The sequence below is a fragment of the Alligator mississippiensis genome, chromosome 1 (assembly GCF_030867095.1).
Source record: "Alligator mississippiensis isolate rAllMis1 chromosome 1, rAllMis1, whole genome shotgun sequence".
Taxonomy (NCBI): Eukaryota; Metazoa; Chordata; order Crocodylia; family Alligatoridae; genus Alligator; species Alligator mississippiensis.
The window spans coordinates 246170181-246189776 of NC_081824.1; the positions used below are offsets into that span (position 1 = coordinate 246170181).

The 19596-nt window shown below is 46.4% G+C and overlaps 1 protein-coding gene across 3 annotated transcripts in view; it reads left to right on the forward strand.

The window, feature by feature from the left end:
- Window positions 1-13017, forward strand: part of TBX19 (T-box transcription factor 19) — a 48747-nt gene extending 35730 nt beyond the window's left edge. For 2 of the 3 annotated variants that reach the window (XM_059720451.1, XM_059720453.1), the window contains 6 exons: window positions 1565-1699; window positions 2581-2642; window positions 3930-3991; window positions 8240-8428; window positions 10067-10202; window positions 11930-13017. In XM_059720451.1, the coding sequence (XP_059576434.1) occupies window positions 1565-1699; window positions 2581-2642; window positions 3930-3991; window positions 8240-8428; window positions 10067-10202; window positions 11930-12167 (822 nt within the window). In that variant the 3' untranslated portion in view covers window positions 12168-13017. The remainder of the gene's footprint in view (window positions 1-1564; window positions 1700-2580; window positions 2643-3929; window positions 3992-8239; window positions 8429-10066; window positions 10203-11929) is intronic. The other variant, XM_059720452.1, reaches the window with a different exon arrangement.
- The last annotated feature ends 6579 nt before the right edge of the window (window positions 13018-19596 follow it).

Here is a 19596-nt window from a genome sequence, read left to right on the forward strand (position 1 = left end):
CAGCGTGGTACAGCAACAGCAGTGGTGGTGGGTGGGTTCTTCCTTCCTGCCACATCCGTCCAGGTCTTCCTTGCCAGCCCAGGAGTGGGCACAAGGAGGAGAAACCTGCCTGTCACTGCCACAGCTACCACTGTCCCCAGCTGAGCCTGGTTTCTTGTGCAGTCTGGCTGGAGTGGGGCAGGAACAGCACTGGAGCTTCCCCTTCCCTGTGGGCGGCTGGAGACAGCAGAGGCAGTGGAAGCAGTGGGCAGAGTAGGAGGCGGATGGGAAAGGAAGGGATAGGAGGGATGTGGAGGCCATGGTGGGATGGATTCTTTCCCGATTCAGGGACTTTCTAATGTCCCTGCTGATGATTCTGCAGTGTGGTCTGCCCATCCTGGTGGAGGGTGTAGGGAAGCTGGGCGCAGGGGTGCAGCCCTGTTGCAGCACCCCTCTCTTTACAAAATCCTGGATCCATCACATGGTTGGGGCTTTCCAGTTTTGTGAGTTGGAGCAGGTAGACAGGGCTGCTTTGATTTTTTTTTTCCCCATTGGCCTTGCAAGTGGGAAGGGAGTGTTAGACATCCCCAGGGAGAATAACTAGCATGACCATCTCGTGATCATGCATGACTAGCATGACTGTGATCTTTGTATGGCATGTTGTCTCTGGGTACATACACACGTTTGGACCCATTTCAAAAGACGAGTGTTTCCAAAGGGCAGCAGCTGTTGTTGAGTTCTAACTGCTCCACCTGAATAAGGCAGGAACAAAGCAAATGTAGCAAAATGGTTTATACTGCTTCTGTTGAATTGTAGCGGCTTTGCTACATTTATCCAGCTGGCAACTTGTCTTCATGTAACAATTGGAAGGTGCTGGTTGCTGCCCTTTTGAAATGGCTTCGTGTGGTACCAGCATCCATGCCCTCAGTATGCAACTGACTGTGAGGCAGCCATGACGCAAGTGCCACAGATCAAGGCCAGAACAGCATACATGCATGGGGTTTTTTTTGCATGACAGAAAGGCTCTCCAGCTCTTCTTGATGGTGTGTCACCGAGGCCCAAGCTAGATGTTATTTTTTGTAGTGCTACAAATTTAGTAGCACTATGAAGAAATAAAGAGCTATGAGCAGCCACATGTAAAGCCCCTGGATGAAATGCAATAAATGTATGCTCTCCAGCCAGGGGCAATAGGGAGTTGCTTCCCCAGGACTTTAAAGGATGCACAGACAACTCCAGGACTGTGGATCCACTCCCCAGTTGCAGATTGCTCACATCATGGAAATTGAGAGAGCTGGCAGGCAGCCTCAGGCAAGAGATGCCTGCAAGATGCCCAGGCTGCAGTGGCTCATGGGGGTGGTAGTCGGGAACTCCAGTCAGCCCCTGTCACCACTGTGGCTGCCCTATCCCTGTCGCTGTCTGGTGACACTGGGGACAGGGCTGTGTGCAAGTTTTCTTGGATGGCAAGGCCTAACCAGGGGTTTCTGCTTCTCCCTCTTGTCTCCCCCATTCCATGACACATGTAACATCTGCCAGGGGCCTCAGTTATCTGGGACAGTCTGTCTGTGTATATTTTTGTTTCTTGCAGATAATGCTAAATTCCCTGCATAAATATGAACCTCAGGTTCACATTGTTCGTGTGGGAGGCCCACACAGGATGGTGATGAACTGCTCCTTTCCTGAGACCCAGTTCATAGCTGTGACAGCTTACCAAAACGAAGAGGTAGGTGGGTACAGGGTTATATGATTTACTCATTAATGCTGACTTACTAAAAGCTGAAGACCTGTCAGATCAGCACAACCAGTGGTCAGTATAGTCTAAAAGCCCAACTCTGTCAGTTCAGTGCATCCCAATGGACCATCTTGTCTAATACCCTGACTTCTTCCTGAAACAGAATACACTATTGGTCCATTCCCTCCGTATCTAACTGTAGTACAAAGACAGTTGACTAGTCAATCTTCTACTTAATTCTGTACAGAAAAAGTCCCTTAATCCTTGTATCCCATCCCCTTATCATGCTAAAGCATCTGTCCGTAGTCCATCTTGTCAGTATGCACCTGTATGTGTTGCCAGTATGCATCTTAGTGCTGGATATTTCAGTGAAAACTGCAAGCCATCTACCCTTGTTATAATTTATGCCTTTGAAGAATGCTGCATTATGTTGTATGAAAATTGTTTTCTTGACCCCGAATTGTAATTACCATAGGTTCTGTTTGCCCTAAAGCACGTTAATTGCTGTCCTGTGTCCTAGCTAGTGTCACTATAGACACTGTTTGTATTTGTGGGCAATTCAGCAGATTCAGTGGAGCTTTGAGAGAATTTGCCATACTGAATCAATTGTTTGGTCCTTCTGGTCTTTTTTTCCTGCCTCTGGCAGTGACCAACATATAGTACTTCAGAGAAGGATACAGGTCCCACACAATGCACCTAGTAAAGTATGTGTGTATGTCTGTGTGTGTGTGCATCCATGTGTCGAATGTGGACATGTACATGTGGCTAACTGAGAGGTCCATTTAGCTTACTCTGGAAGATGTTTTGTTAAGTCCTTATTAAAGCTACTGTCACTAACATGATTTTCTTCTTTTTTTTTTTATAAACTCAAGATAACAGCTCTCAAAATCAAGTATAATCCCTTTGCTAAAGCCTTCCTGGATGCCAAAGAAAGGTGAGTTCAACACTTGTTCAGCCTAATGAAAACTGCTGCTATTCTCATTAAAATTATAACATACTTACAGGTTAAGAGGTGAACGCTAGTTGTTACCACAATCTGGCCCTAACTGGATGAATGTTCTGCCCAGGTATTACTGTACAGGTCATTTATTGGTCACATTTTATTATGAAGCTGCTATAACTCAGTGAGTTGTTAGTTATATGAACAAATGGTAATTATTTAATTATAAATTTGGTAAATAACCAAAGAGAAATTGCACTCTAGCTCAGGGGTCAGCAACATTTTTGGGCAGAGTGCCAAAAACACCTACAACCTCAACTTGTAAGATGTTGGCATGCCAGGGCCGGATGGTGGGGGAGCCATAAGGGGCCCAAACCTTGCTGTGTCAGCGCAGCCCTGGCCCCTTCCCTGCTGTCCATCCCCAGGCATGTGTGCCAAGCAGAATGCCTTTTGTGCCACACTCTGGCACCTGTGCTGGGGGTTGCCTACCCCTGCTCTAACTGCAATGAAACTGCACTGTGTTTATTATATCTGTATGGAAAACATGACCCATTCATTCAAACTGGTCCCAGTGGAGAAAACTGCATAAGAGTCATGAGAGAGACATGGACTATGAGAAAAATAGGGCCTTTGAATTGTTATCTGTTATCTGTTGTTGAGCTCGAGTGATAATAGTGTGAGCATCCACACTGTGAAACACCACTCCAGCAAGCCATACAAAACAACTGGCTGCATTGTGACTTGAACTGCTAGGTTCTCACTGCTCTTACTAGCTCAAGCCTCAGCAACACATGAGATTCAACCCACCTCCCCATCATCATCCAACATGTCAGCTAACTTGTTCTAGGACTTTCTGTGTGTGGATGGAAATTGGGTGAGGGGCCAAACTTGAGTTAAAGCTTGAATTAATAACATAATGGAGACAAGCTCTAAGCCAAGAGGACTGGGCCTTTTGTTCAAGCAAGAAAGATCTGTGTGTTTCAATTTTTAGGGTTCAGTTCCTGAAGGTGACTAAGCCAGGGAAAATGTTACAAGTGGAATAAAACAAGAGCTGCTATCTGTTAGGCTGTGCTGTATAGAACCATCTATTGCTGACTATCGAAGAGCTGAAGATTGTGGAATTTCCTTGTTTTCATCTTCATTTTTAGTTTTTTTTTAATATAACTTAAAAATGATCAGCTTTCAATTTCCATTTTTTATTTAGCTTTCCCTTCTCCATTTCTTTCCACCTTTTTTTCTTTTAAATATGGCACCAAGTAATCATTCATTATTCTCTTTCAGAAACCATTCCAAGGATGCCCCGGAAACAGTCTCTGAAGGTCAACATATGACATATTCTCACTGTAAGGTTTCTCAACAGCATCTCTGTAGTGGAGGTTGGATGTATTATGTACTATATTTCATGGTGTATAGGTTGATGCAGTGTATAAGTAGACCCTATTTTTTCTGATCCAAAAAGTTAAGTTGACTTATACACCAGACCTATGAAATTCCTAACTTCTTGGATCAGAAATACGGGGTTGACTTATAGCAGCCACTGTTGGATATGTTCATAGATTTCATAGATTTCATAGACATTAGGGCTGGAAGGGACCTCGGAAGATCATCGAGTCCAGCCCCCTGCCCAAAGGGCAGGACGTCAGCTGGGGTCATAGGATCCCAGCAAGATAAGCATCCAATTTTCTCTTGAAGGTGTTCAATGAAGGCGCTTGAACAACCTCCGGCGGCAGGCTGTTCCAGACCTTGGGGGCTCGGACAGTAAAGAAATTCTTCCTTATGTCCAGCCTGAAACGATCTTGTAGTAGTTTGTGACCATTTGTCCTCGTCATCCCTTGGGGCGCTCTGGTGAACAAACGTTCCCCCAGATACTGGTGATCACCCCTGATAAACTTGTAGGTGGCCATCAGATCACCCCTGAGCCTGTGCTTTTCCAGGCTAAAGAGCCCCAGGGCTCTCAGCCTGTCATCGTAGGGTCTGCTTCCCTGACCCCTGATCATGTGCGTGGCTCTTCTCTGGACTCTCTCAAGCTTCTCCACATCCTTTTTGAATTGTGGAGCCCAAAACTGGACGCAGTACTCCAGCTGCGGCCTCACTAAGGCCGAGTACAGGGGGAGAATGACGTCCCGGGATTTGCTTGAGAAGCATCTATGGATGCAAGCCAGCGTTTTGGTCGCTTTACTAGCCGCAGCATCGCATTGCAGGCTCATGTTCATCTTGTGGTCAATGATGACCCCCAAGTCTCTTTCTTCCATAGTGCTAACCAACATAGCACTGCCGAGCCTATAAGGATGCTGCGGGTTTTTCTTCCCAAGGTGGAGAACCTTGCATTTATCGGCATTGAACACCATCAGATTTTCATCCGCCCACTTGCTGAGCCTGTCCAGGTCAGCCTGGATCACCTGCCTGTCTTCTGGCGTGGATGCTTTGCCCCAAAGTTTGGTGTCATCGGCGAACTTGGCCAGTCCGCTTCTGACTCCAGTGTCCACATCGTTAATGAAGATGTTGAACAGTATGGGTCCAAGGACAGAGCCCTGGGGGACCCCACTCTGTGCTGCAGTGCTGCTCTCAGGGGCCAGGCTGGGCTGGGGCCAGGCTTGGGACTCGGCTGGTGTGGCCCCATCCCCTATGAGCAGCACTGCCTGGGCCATGCCAACTGAGCACTGAGCCTGGCACTGCTTGCAGGAGATGGGGCCATGCCAGCTAAGTGCCAAGCCTGGCCCTGCCTGCTGTGAGCAGCACTGCTGAGAGCTGAGCCCAGCCCTGTCGTCTGCAAGGGGCACCAGGCTTGGCGCTCGGCTGGCACAGCTGGGCTTGGTGCTTGGCTGGCATGACCCAGGCAGCACCACTCGCATGGGATGGGACCATGCCAGCCAAGTGCCAGGCCCGTCCCTGTCCCCATCCCCTGCGAGTGGTGCTGGGCTCAATGCTTGGCTGGTGCACCCCCATCCCCTGCAAGCAATGCTGCCTGGGCTGCGCCAGCCATGTACCAAGCCTGGCGCTGCTTGCAGGAACTGGCAATATGGTGTATAAGGTGGGGTTTAATTTTAAGAATTAAAAATTGGGCTTCCAAACTCGATTTATACACCTTGAAATATGATAATACAATAGGCACTGGGACACATGATTGCTAGAATGGATCAGACTGGTGGTTCACCTAGTGTAGAATCCTGTTGCTGAAAGGGAACTGGTGGTTCATAGAAATGCCCTTGTAGCAGGAAAGTATTTGGGTAATTTATTCATAGGGATATTTTCTTTCATGTCCATTATTTAGAGTAGTGATTCTCATCCAGGGTGTTGCAGCACCCTGGGGTGCCTTGGGGTCTGTAACAGGGAGGTAGAAGCCTCCTGCTACTTTAAGAGAAAGCAGGCCAAGATAGCTGTGTGAGGCTGCAGGGCAGGAGCTCAGGCTGGTTCTTAGTTAAAAAGGAGAAACTCCTGTGTGTGGCTGGAGAGCTGCCTGACAGGAAGAGGGGCAGGGCTTTGAGGTATATAAGCCAAGGGCCTCAGCCAGAGCAGGCAGTCTGGCTTGCAGGCAGCAGGGAGAGGAGCTCCTGAGCAAGATGGCTGCAGGCAGGGACTGCCCATCACCCAGGCTGTTCCTGAGGTGCAGATACATAGTAGCTAAAGGGGACTTAGTCTGGGAGGGAGTTACTGACCCAGAAGGGGAGAGATTTTTTTTGTTACACAGCCTGTGGGTTTGCATTTTGTTCTGACTGAGAACTAGAGGGCTACATAGTGGCTGGAGGGGAGGACAGGAGGCCACACAGAGATGCCTGGGAATTGCCCCAAATTTTCAGCCTTATTGGGGGCAGGCTCCAGCTGAGAGGGTCAGGGCCTGAGCCCCAAGCAAAGTGAGATGGGCCAAGGGCCAGACAAGGATGAGACCCAGAGGAAGTAGGCTTAGGCTGGCAGTTGCAAGAGTAGCCAGAGGACTAAAGCCAAGAGGGCTGAAGCCCATATGAGAGCTGGTGTATGAATCAAGAATAACTTCTGTGAGACATGGCTGTAGGGGTGAGCAGAGGCCATGAATAGCCCATAAGGTGAGAGGTGCCTGGGGGCACTAGTGAGGCTATGAAGGTCAAAGCTGTGTCCCCGGGAGCAAGGTGGAGCCAGACTAACTCACTCAGGGACTCTGGGGCAGCCTCCCTTTTACAACAGAAAAATAATTCCATCAAGTTGTGGTAAACAAGAGGAAGTGGGGAGGGTACCCTGGGGAGCCAAGTTGGGGAGGAGCCATGTGGCCACCAGGGATGTCATTGGCTCCCCTGGGGCGTGGTTGTGTTACAAAGTCCTTGCAGGGGTGCTGCGAGATGCCACACAATGTAAGACGTATTAACTCCAAGATTCTGTTGTGCAATCCTGGAGGTCAAATTTCATTTGTTGCCTTCTTGATTTTTGCTTATAACCCACAAGCTATAGCTTATGTAGGTCTCGTCTATATTGGATCAGTGGTGGGTATCATGAGGGACAGGACTGAGCAGCTTGTTCCTCCCACTCATGCTCCATCCACCAAAGTTGTTGATATGTCCCAGAGTTGGAGGTTCACCTATGAGGCTGCTCAGATCTTATCCATAGCCCCTGCTTTTGCAACCTCAACCTCTGGTGGGTCTGAGAGCAGGAGCTGGGGATGAGTCTGGGGAACCTCCCACTCTGGATAATGTCTTGGGTGGGCAGGGCAGGTTCAGTCTTGTGCTCCCTGGGACCATACGCTGACCTGTCATAGACAAGCCCAGAGGGTACAAGATGAGCTTTTGAACTAAACAGCATGAAAATTCACTCAATTAGCCAGTTTATTTTGCACCTTCCTTGTACAGACTGTCTAGTCAAGTTTATGAAGTGCAAGATTAATAGCCAAGATATTTGCCCTGTAAGGCTGGCAGGCCTGACTAGGAATTGGCACATTGCTGTTGTCTTTTGGATGAGATGGTAAGCTGAAGTCCTGACTCAGTGGTGTTGTTATAGACCCAGAGCACTTTTCATGGGAGTAAGGACTTTGCGTTTGTGTACTGGCCAAATGACTCCAGTTGGTCACTGAATTTCATTTTTCTAAATCTGTCCATAGTTTCAAATGGATACAAGTGTTCTTCTTCACTTCTTGCTCTCATCTTTGTGTAGTGTCACTCTGAACTGATAAGTCTGCCACCTTCCGTCTCAGTAGTAGACAACTTCATTTGTGGGTCTGAACTGATTCTTCTCTATAATTTTTAAAGGCCTGGAGAAGTCATTAAGCTAATGGCATTTATATCTGGAGTCTAAAAGTTCTTTTATTTTCTTGCCCCATAATTTATTTATTTTGCCACAAAACAAGCTATAGGCAAAGGCCAAAAGTGGTTCCCTTCAGAACTTCCTTATGCTGCTATACTGTATCATCTGATTTCCAAACTGGCTTGGGCTGAATGGGAGCAAAATGTCTCAGTGGCATACCCAGGCTCAGTTGGAGGCTGTATAGACATGTCCCTAGTGCGTGGAGTCCTTGGAATCTGGCTGGCACTTTAGAGGCAGGGAGTCTGGTTACTTTCCTTATTCTAATGTATTGTTTATATCTTTTCAGTCCAAATTGACAGTTGTCTTTTTCTCTTCTCCTCTCCAAGTGGGTGGCTGGTTGATTTCCAATCCAGACACTGTGTGTACATCAGGAAGCTCTAATTATCAGTATGCTGGGCCTTTGTCTCTGCCTGCACCACATTCCCACCACGGCTGTGAGCGGTACACAACACTTCGAGGGCATCGGGCCACTCCATATCCTGCTTCATACATGCAGAGAAACCACTCCCCAACAGGTATGGCTTCTCAGTGCACAGGGAGTGTGGCCAGTTAGCCTGAGTAATGTATTTTCAATTTGGAAAAACAACAAACCAAGAAAGAACCGAAGTCCTGAGAGCACACTGTGTGCACCTCCTTTGTAACAGCTTGCCCTGAAGTCTGAGAATAAAATGCTTGCTAAATTCTGCACACAAAGAACATGTTTAAAAAGTTCAAGGTACAGCACATAGAAAACAAAGTTTAATGAGCAGATATATCACAGTGGTTATTAAATGGTGACAAATGAAAGAGAGAAAGATAGATTGAATGCTTTAATTTAAATTGCATCGCTTTACTGTATAAAAATGCCCAGAGCCTTTCCAGACCTTCCTTTCACTCTAAAGAAAGAAGCAATTTTGCTCCCAAGTCAAAAGCAGCATCAGGAGGGTGATAAGAGCTGATTTGGGACAAGTGTTTTTTGTCTTGTCAATATGCCTCTGGCATCTGGGCTGAAATTTCTCAGCAGAATTCCAGAACCCGGATCTTTCATGATGGAAAGAACATGGCTAGAAACACAATGAGGCACAAAGTAATTTTATCTCACTGTCCAATAATAGTTTAATGAAGCATTGTAATATTCAAGCCTTGCTTTGTGTGGAAGCCCGTGATGACATACAAAATAATATTAGCCAGACCTTTGTGATAGGTTGGAATATGAGCATTTTGTGTCTATCAAGTCTTTTCCTCCTATGGATTGTGTCTAGCACTCCAACAGCAGCTTGCTTCTCCTCTACATGTCTAAGTCATTCAGAAGTTTTTGTCTTCCCAACACCCCAGTGAAGAGATATTGGCTGTGTAAGATCTACCATACTGCCTTGTCAATTTACCTCTGGATATGAGAGGAGTACAAGCTCTGCTGTGACCCTGTCAGTTATGATAAGGCTGCCAATTCATATCAATTACAGTTTCTCTGAGGTGGACTCCTGTTCACAGGGAACTGGACTGAGAGCATCAGCTGCTAACAACTTTTGTTCATCACCAACTTAAGCCTGATTTGACCTGAGGACATAGAGATGAAAGGGTCTGTCCCATTCCGAGCTGCTCAGAATTCACAATTTCCACTTTGTAGAACGTTCTGCAACTTTGAAATATTGGTTTTGTTCTGAATCGGGACAAAAAAAGTTTGTCTGTTTTCCCATTACATATATCATTTTGATCCACATAAACATTCCATTTTGATATTGAGTTCAGATTTTGAGTTTGTTTTATGTCCCATACTTTAAAACCTCCTTCACATATAAAATATAACAGTTGGAGCGAAAAAGTCGTTTTGAAATAAAAATATCAACTTTTCTGAATTTTTTCAAAATGGGATGGTCATTCCTGCAGAACATTCACATTTTGGGAAGCTGCATTTTCCAGTAGAAAAAACATGCTAATACGTTTTTGACCAGCTCTTGTCTTTACTATTCCTCTGTCATTGAGATTGGCAAAAACTGCTTCTTGGGAGGGGGAAGAAAGAACGAGGCAGTACAGCTAAAGTGTAGTTAATGTCCTTTAAGCCTGTGAGGAAGAATCTCTGCTCCTTGAGTCCTGCCCACATTTTAATTTGTTGTTGCCTTAAGGTGGTCTTCCTGCTGTACCTAAACCTTGTTGTTTCCCCCCCCACCCCAAAGTGAACCTGATGGAAAACCCAAGCAATAATCTCCAGGTGTTCCCAGGACACGACAGCTGGACTTCTTTTCCATCCACTCCACATGCCAACTTGTTTTCAGTACCAAACACCAAGGGAGCAACTAACCCTGATCCTGGGTAAGGTTACAGTTAAATTACTGATCTTAGGGGAGAGGAAGATCTCACAGTTTATCTCCCCCCTCTTAGGGAGGCAGTAAGACTTGTAGGGATGAGCAGGGGGTCAGGTCTTTCTGACTAATCCCAGCTCTGCCATGTGTTCAGGACATGGCCTTGTGCAAATTATTTGCATTCAGCTTCCCCTTCAGTAAAATGGGGCTGAGTTCAGCAGTTAGTCCTTTGCATTTGCAGAGCGTTGCACGAAGGTTATATCAGGGATGTCAAACTCATCGGGCCCAAAGTGCCAGATGAGTGGTGCAGGACCAGTCCTTTGGCCAAGTGAAAGGTCTGGGACTAGCCCCATGGCCAGATCAGGCCCATGACCCACCCCCACATACCAGATCCAGCATACATGGTGCCTCCTTCAAGGTTGCAGGTTGGATGACCTGGCTTTGCAGGTTGGATCCATAGGCTGTATGTTTGACACTCCTGGACTATATAAATGCTGGCATACATTATTCCTACCCTTTAGCTAATATAAGATTGTTCCCTGAAACCTGTTCTGCAGCCTGAAGTGTCTTAAGTATTGGGAATTCAAACAATTGTTTCCATTTTGCAAGGATTTCAGCCTACCTTTTGAATTTGTAGCCCCTATGTACAGTGTTACTTCTAATATTGCACGTAACCTGTCTGGGCCACTGCGTGATACTGAACTCTGTCTATTCACTAATATGTTCTGAGTGTTAAATGGCTCTTGATTTTGTTTTCTTCATTGTAAATGGTGTATGCATATGGTGGGAGCCACCCTCTCTCTCTCTCGGGGGTGGGACGGACATTGGATTCTTTTTCTAGCAGAGGGAAGGAGTTTGATCTAGTGGTTAGAGCAGGACACTGGATATCAGGACTGCTCCTGGTTTTGCCACTGATTTCCTGTTTGTCTCAGAAAAATCACTTAGGCCCACATTTTTATAAGCACACACTGATTTAGGGTTCCTTATTTCCTGCATCCCTAACCTGGAAAACCAGGTTTTAAGATTTTAAGATGTGCACCTGATTTGAAGACATGCTGGATGCCTTTGTCTCCTGCTGAAATGAACAGTAACCATAGATTTCTCAAATCAGCCAAAGCTGATTTCTCAAGCTTCCAAAGTTAGGTGCCACTTAAGTATTTGGTTTTAATCATTCTGTTTCATTATCCTCTTGTATAAAATGGCAACACTACCTCCTGTGCAGGGACATTGTGAAATCTCATTAATTTTACATTGCAAAAGTATCATTATTATTAGAGCAGGGTGACATTTTGTGACAGTTGGATGAAATTGATTTCTTCTTTTCAATTTTGCAATTAATGGAGAATATTTTGATAAAATATTTCTGTTGGTTTTGATCACCTGGAGAGATGACAGTCATTTTTTTCAAAATGTAGAAACCCCAAACGTATCAAATTCCAAAAGTATTTTCCTGCCTACCTCCTTTCCCCATATCCCAACTAGGTGTAGCTGTTGCTATTGGATCTTTAAATAGGAATTGTCAAACCAGATCACACCAAGGACTTGTGCATACCTAGTTTGATATGCTGCCTTAGACAGTAGGCATTTACTGGCTGATGTAGCATTTGACTCTACAATATGATGCCATGAGGCAGGGCAGGGAGTGGGGAAGGGGAAATGGAAATGGCAATGCTATGATCTCTTTTGAAAAAAATGAGTGTATTCTATTCTGTCATGGTTTACACTGTTTCTTTCCAGCCCCTATCCATGTCTGTGGACAGTCAGCAACAGTGCCATGAATGTTGCCAACTCTGGGACTGAAGCAAACAGCAGCTCTGCAAGTGTGTTCCTGAGAGGCAATGTCCCCTTGCCTACCACAACTTCCTCTGCCCCAGTTCCTCTGCAGGGCACAGTTCCCAGCAACACGGAGACACCAGGGGAGACCCCTCTAGCCAGACTTGCTGATCCTGCCTGGACATCCTCTCATTCTTTTTAAGGGCTGCTCTCTAGGGATGCTAGGCAGGACCTGAACAGGACTGGAAGATGCAGCAAAGGACAAAGACAATGCATAGGAGTACTATGTAGGGGACAAGGCAGAAGAACACATGCACAGAAGGAACAGATTTCAGCTGCAACCCAGTTTCCATCTAGTACCCAGAGTGACAATGGAAGAGTCGAGAGGTGTCATGCAGGGGTGGGGAAGCTGGCTTGTTGCTGTGCCATTCAGTGCCTCAGCGAAGAATGACCATATCACATCTTTAGAGTCAGCTCCAAGTTGCATGTAATTGTTCAGAGATATGGTATGTAATGGAGCAGAAATGGCAGCTTGGTACCCAAACGTGATTTCAAAGGAACATCTGTTATAGCTAAGGCTGATCACAGAGAGTTATCAGGGATCTTGCAGAGATCAGAAAGCATGGTATCATCATGCTGTTCTGGTGCACGGACTTAAGGGCAAGACTGCCAGATATGCCTTGGAGTACTTTTAATATTTGAAACATGTTCTTGAAACTAAATTCTGTCGGAGGAAATGATGTTCTGCCTCCTTGTGTTCTGTTCCTTCTGTTTCATTTGCATATGGTATCCCTTTCCCCCCCTCCCTTCCTTCAGCTCTTGTGCAGGCTTTGTATGCTGTAAGAATAGCAACACACTCTCTAGTTGAGAAGGTGGCTGCATTTCAGCAGTGGGTCCTATGTAGAGTTGGTAAAATGATATGAGGTTGTTTTTTTGGATGAACGGCTATAAGTGTTATACAGGATATTTGTTATTTTTGAGGGACAAGATGGTTATAAGAGATACTGAGCTTGTATTTCCTCTTTGTTTCAGGTAAAGAGTAAAAATAAAATATGAATTAATGGTTTACTTTGTTTCAATGCCTTGCCCATATAACACCTCTCTTTCTATCTTAACTGGGAAAATATAAAATAATTCAGTCAGTGGCATGGATGAAATGGTTCAGGCAGGGGATTAGACTAGATGACCTCCTGAGGTCCCTCCCAGCCCTTCTTTCCTATGATTCTAAACCCCAACAAAGCTGAAACTATCATAGGCAGGAACATATTATTTCTGGCTCTGCTACTGTAAGACCATGGCAAGTCATTTCACCTCCCTGTGCCTCTCCGTTCCCACTTTTTGTCTTTCCTGTCTACTTATATTATAATTTCCTCATGGCAGGAGATGTTTTATGGTGTGCATGGACTGTGCACAGCACAAAAGGGCTCTGATCCCAGTGGATAGGTCAAGCCACTAGTAAAATGCAAATTGAAGCAGCTTTCTTTTTGAGACACTCTCCTCCTCCTCCTCCTCACCCTCACACCTCCATCAAGCTCCTTCCTTCCCCAAAGCCTGCTTAAATCCTTGATTTGCAGGGATGCCAGCTACTTATGTAGATAAGGAAAGCCAGAATTCACAATGGGCAATTTACCCAGCTTTAAAGACATACAAAAAACTAGAACTCTTGGTTCCAAAATTATACCTTTTATTAGATCAACTGGAAAATTATAATAAAATTGTCCTTTCCTACAAGCTTTTGGGATCAAAGTCCCTTCATCAGGCTCTGGAAAAGTATAGATGGTACAAGATGGTAAGAAGTCCCTATAGGTAGGAAGTAAACTTAATTTTTGCACACAGGGAGCTGAAGATGGAAGGCTGTCCCTCTGGGCCCATGAGAGTGTCTTTGTGAGCTGTGCTGAGTAGCTCTTTGATGTGTTGATCAAGTAGAATTCCTTCCCTGGAGGTGTCAGATGGCAGGCAGAGAGACAAAAAAAATTCCTTGTTGTTCTGCAATGAAATTTAAAATCCAAAATTGGCTAAAATTCAGCATCTTCCATGTTTCAGAGGTGTACTTGTTAGCTGTGGTGGTCTGAGACAAAAAGATGTATGAAAAGCTAGAACTCTTGGTTCCAAAATGATACCTTTTATTAGACCAACTGGAAAATCACAAGAAAATTGTCCTTTTCCACAAACTTTTACCCTGCTTTCAAGCATCTGTAAACCACATGGGTGTCAACTGCTATTTTCCTGCCTCTACAATAAGGGTTTGTATTTGTGCAGCCATAGCTGACTGTAGCAGGGAGCCAGGGACTATCATTAATTTAAGGGAGAAGAAGCTGCAGGAAGCTTCCCATGTGGTGCTTATTGCTGGGCTAACCCAATCAGATATACAGAGTGAGCACACGCTTTTGTGAACTCAAGTTCACTTTATCCAATGCTGTGAAAAGAATTGCAAAAAGCAGAGTATAAGAAGGAGGGGGGAAATTAGAATACAAAAGACAAGGAAGGAATGTGGGAGAAAGAGGCAGAGATAGTGAGGAGGGAGGCAGTGGTAGGAGAAAAAAGCAAATGAGGAGTAAACCCATAGGAACAAAGAGGGTCACAAAAGCTAATCCAGGTAATAAGAATCCATAGGCCCTGCTTAAGCACAGTTAACAGTCCAGTTCGTGGATGATATTTTGCTGGTTTTAAAAACATTTTCAAACTGGTTCTTAATTTTTTTTTTCCCCTGAGAACAGCAATCCTGAGGTCAGCAATGGAGTGTCCAGAGAGCTTGAAGTGTTCTGCCACAGGCTTTTTGTGTCTTTCTGCAGCTGTCAAATCAATGTTCATTCATTCTTGCACATAGAGATCACCATGTCTGTGCAATGTAGATAGCCGAAGACCTTTTAAGTAGGTGATGGCACATATGACATTGGCAGGGTTGCAGGTGAATGAACCTTTGCTGTACTCCATGTTATTAGGTCCAGTGATGATGTGGTCTGTACTGAGGTGGGGGGCACACAGCAGGCATTTGTGACTCTTGCAAGGCCCGGTGCATCAGTGGGGATGGGAGTTCATTAGTCTGTTTTTTGAGAGATGCTGCTTGAGATTGAGGGGCTGTCTGTAAGTCAGGACAAGTTTGTCTCCAAAGGTTGCTTTAAGACAGTTTTCCTTTTTCAGGAGGGGTTGGAGATCAATGTGGCGGTGCACCTGTGGGTGCCTGCTACTTCAGGGGGCTGAGCAGGCTGTGAGGCAGCCTGCAGGTGACTGCAGAGCCAGTCGGTGGTCCCGTGACAGCCAGGAGGCCACCTGATTGGAGCAAGGCTGCTCAGTCTCAGCATAAGAGCAGGCCCTGAGGGGTAGATCCAGCACTTGCTGCTGGGGACACTGCTGGAGTAACATCTCCAGTTTGTGACCTACTGCTCTGAGGAACACCTGGAGGTTCAGGGTAGGACCTATGGGGGAGGAGGGGGTTTCTAGGAGCCCAGAGGGGTTCCCAAGCCCCTGGGAAAAGGCTTTGGGTTTAGGGAGAGCAAGGCCTAGCCTAGAAAAGGGCTTATAGCTTGTGGGTCAGCACAGGGGCTAGGCAAGCCCCTGATTCGAACTGGCAGGGGTGAGGTCAGGGGCTCAGGTGAGCCCACTTGAGTGAAGGGCTGCCTCATACAAGATCTCTGGGGCTCTAGACCAGCCTTGTAAGAAATGGCTGTGTACGGTGGGGCCCAGAGAGGGACCCCTGTGGAATAAGAGGGTCTGCTGCTCCTGCACCGAGGCCAGGGTATCCCAACTGGTCAATGCAAGGGAGCCAGGGCCGGAAGGTTGAGAGGGTCAGGCCAGGGCACAGAGAGCCATCTGGCACCCCGACTAGCCTGGATGCTAGCCTGAAGGTCCCTTCAATGGGAGGGGGGAACATCACTGCTGAAGGGAGGACAGACTCAGCTGGATAGCAGGTTGTGATGAAGGAGGCTGAAGCACAGCCTCTGGATGGGAGGCATCTGTTAAGGGGTCAGAGAGATGGGCTGGAAGAGATGGAGGCTGCATATTATTGTTAAAGGGCCCAGGAGAGACAGCAGTCCAGGTACAACATATAGAAGCCCAGTGAGAATAAGACCAGGGCAGAGAGGCCTGTATTGGTCCTGGGGAATGACCTAAAACTACACCCTGCTGGGGTTGGATGGTGTGGTGTGGTGTGGTTGCTTATGGCAGGGCAGCTTCCAGGAAATGCTACACCTGTGTCTCCCCAGTGAAGGGTAAGTATGGGGTACCAGAAAGCCTCAGCCCCCACTGACTTGTAAGGACCCCACAGAGGGGAAAGGCAAGGGGAGCACACCCTGACAAAAAAGCACAGGGGCCCAGGGCCATTGAGTAGGGCCTGAGGCAGGGTTCAGGTATGTTAACAGATGCCTGAGGCCTGAGTGGGCCATAGACCGAGAGTGAGGTCCAGGCACATCAGCAGACACCTGAGGCCTAAGGGGTGTAAGGGGTTGGAGTAGTGACCCCAGTGAGGGGCTAAAAGCCTGTTGAGAGGCATAGAGCCCAGAGGGTGAGTCAAGGACACAGTGAGGGTGCATGTAGTCAAGATAAGTTTCTGGATGCCTGAGGCCAGGTTTGGGCCAGTGGCCTAGTGCAGCCCAGCAATGGGGCCCAGGGAGTTAGGAGTGATTTGGATGCTATCTGTGAGGCATGGGACATGGCAAAGGAGAGGTCAGAGCAGTGCATAATGCCATAGGCATTGGGGCATTAAATGGGCAGCCTCCTGCATTTTACATCTAGTATTATTATATTGAAGTGTGATGGGCGAATTAGGGCAGGCTGCCCTAGACAGGTGGGCGGACTGGTATTGTGACTGTCCCGGGGACAGCCCCCTGTCACAGTCAATAACGATACATCTTAAGTGTTCAAGTGAGGGGTTGTAGGTGATAAGCATGGGGATTCTGTTGTCCTTATCCAAAGGTTGGTATTGTAGCAGGTTGAATAAGGTCTGAGTCTGGCTTTGTTGATCAGAGTGGCTACAGTTTTGGTATTGTATTGTAATTGTAAGAATCCTTGTTGTAGATCCTTAAGGTGCTCATCTGGTTGGTGGGATCAGAGCAGATCCAGCTGTAACATAGAGCTTGGCTGTAGGCAATGGATCTAATGATGTGCTTGTGATGAAAGCTGAGTCAGGAAGGTAGCTGTTGCAGTCGGTAGGTTTCCAGTACAATGGGGTGGCAATGTGGCCGCTGCAAACCTTCACTGTAGTGTCTAGGAAATGAATCTGCTGTGTGGAGTATTCCAGAGTTAGTTTGATGGAGAGGTGGAGGTTGTTAAAACTTCGGTGAAATTTCTCTATTGATTCCTTCCCATGCATGCATATTACGAAGATAACATCGAGGTACCTGAGGTATACTGGGGGGAACTGTGGAGAAAACGAGTTTCAAGGTCAATGAGTCAACAGATATGAGCTATTACAGACATAGTCAAGTGGGAGCAGAGAATAGGGCAATCAGTGAATCTCTTGTTAAAGGTAGAAGAAAACTAGTACGTAGTGCAAAGGAATCCATTGTGATACATATGGGGAAATAGTGAACTTTTCTTTAAAAACAGTAATAAGAGATGCTTCGGCCTAGGGAGAAGAACTGGTCTGACAGACCTGCTGGCTGAAGCTCTTAAACCTTCCATAGAATAGGCTTTCCCTAGACAGATGTATACTGGATTTGTGTAAACAAGGGTTCTAGCTGCTTCAGATATGCTGGTGTTTCCTTCTGGGCAACTCACTGACTGGATACTAGGACCAATATCATTTTATTTAAACATCAAGGCAGCAACTAGAGAGGAAGAGTTTTCAGTCAGGCTGGCTGGCATACAGTTGACTAACCATATCACATTATCACAGCCTTAAGCTGCCCTGCTGCTGTCATCTCAGTACTTCCAAGATGTGTCATTTCTTCTCAAGTCCATTTCTAGACTTACTCCAGTCTGATGCTCCATCTCAGCAACGCTATTATTTTATTTGATGTGGACCTCTGCCCCCTTGAATATGAGCCATTAGTTACTTTGGATGAAGCCACCTGCCAGCCTACCACCAGCTGACAACTTTTGTGTAACAGAGACTTGGTCAGAAGGGAGCCAACGATGTGAGCTGAAAGGCTCTGCAGACTATCGCTAGCCTAGTTCTCTGTAATTATTCTCACATGAATTATTGAAAATTGTTAGTTTTCATCTTCCTTTCTAAAACACCTTAAAAGATCAGTTAAAAAGCTCCTCAGCATAGTCCTTTTCTATTTTATAAGCAGAAACACAAACAAGCATTTACCTCTTTCAGCATACCTTAACTATGTAGTAGCCTTCTCTATTAAGTCAGCTTTGTTTTAGAAGTAAGGTCTATTCACTACCTTGTGCTACCCTCTTCTGGCTGTTCAGCTCCCCAGACACAATGCAAAACTAGCAGGGCACCATGTGGGTATATGTGTTTGAGGTTTATTAGACTGGGGAACAGGACAGCAATGGGAGAACGATGGGGAAAAACGATGAGTTACGCAAAAAGTACAAGATTTCACAAGGCATTTAAATGTAACAGCACAGCTCTCCTTGTATTCACTCATGAAATGGGGCAACAGTTCCTGCAGCTTGAGTTTCTTCCTAGAATACTGAATCCATCTTCACACCTGAATGAGAAGCCAGAACTGTAAAGGGAAGGACAGCGAGAGCCTTGCCTTCCTTTTTTTTCAGGACTGAATTAAGTATGACTATATAGTGCATGTGGTATTTGTTTAGGAATAAGCTTCTTCTGTCTTTGAACCAGGAGGGGAGTGGCAGCGGGCGAGGGGGTGGGGGGGGGGGGTGAGGATTGGTGCTTTGCTACAACTCTAGAGGGGAATGCAGGGTCTCCTCTCTTCGTCCCGTCAGACTCATGCTGAAGGCTGTCCATTAGGACTGTGTGAAGCTTCAGTTGCCGATTCGACTTGGATGGAGATTCAGGAGCAGCTTGATTCAGGGGCTGAATCTCTGAATCCAAATCAAATTGGGAGACCCATTAAAAGCTCCAAATTGATTCAAAGCATCTGAATCGATTCGGAAAAGATTAGGAGATTTGGATCGGTTGGGGAGAGACAGGCACAGCCAGGTGGCTACAGGTTCTCCCACAGCTCCTCCACCTGTGCCTGCCTCTGCCTGGGTGAGGGGAGCCACAGGAAAAGCCCACATGGCTGCTGTGCCCTGCAACAGCCTCCTGTCACTTTTTTTTTCTTCTTCTTTTTAAGGGCCAGGAGGCTGGGCCTGGGCAGGGCAGCCATGGGGGCTTCTCCCCTGGCTCCCCCGGCCGGGGAAGAGGCAGGCACAGCTGGAGGAGCCGCAGGAGAACCTGCAGCAGCTTGGCTGTGCCTACCTCTCCCCAGCCGATCTGAATCACCAAATCTTTCCGAATCAGTGCTGAATCTTTCGAAGCTGATTTGGCTGAATTGGATGAGGACAGTGATTCGAATCACCAAATTGAATCACTGTCCTCTGAATTGGCTGAATCCTAATCCGAATTGAATACTTTCCTATTTGCACAGTCCTGCTGTCCATCTGCTAGAATTGGAGGGGAACCTTTGTCCAAATCTTTGAATGTTGCAGTTGGATAGCAGAAATTCTGACCTGCAAGTCTCATGCCACTGGAAATCCCTGGTTATGTATTCCTTCGACTTCTTAGA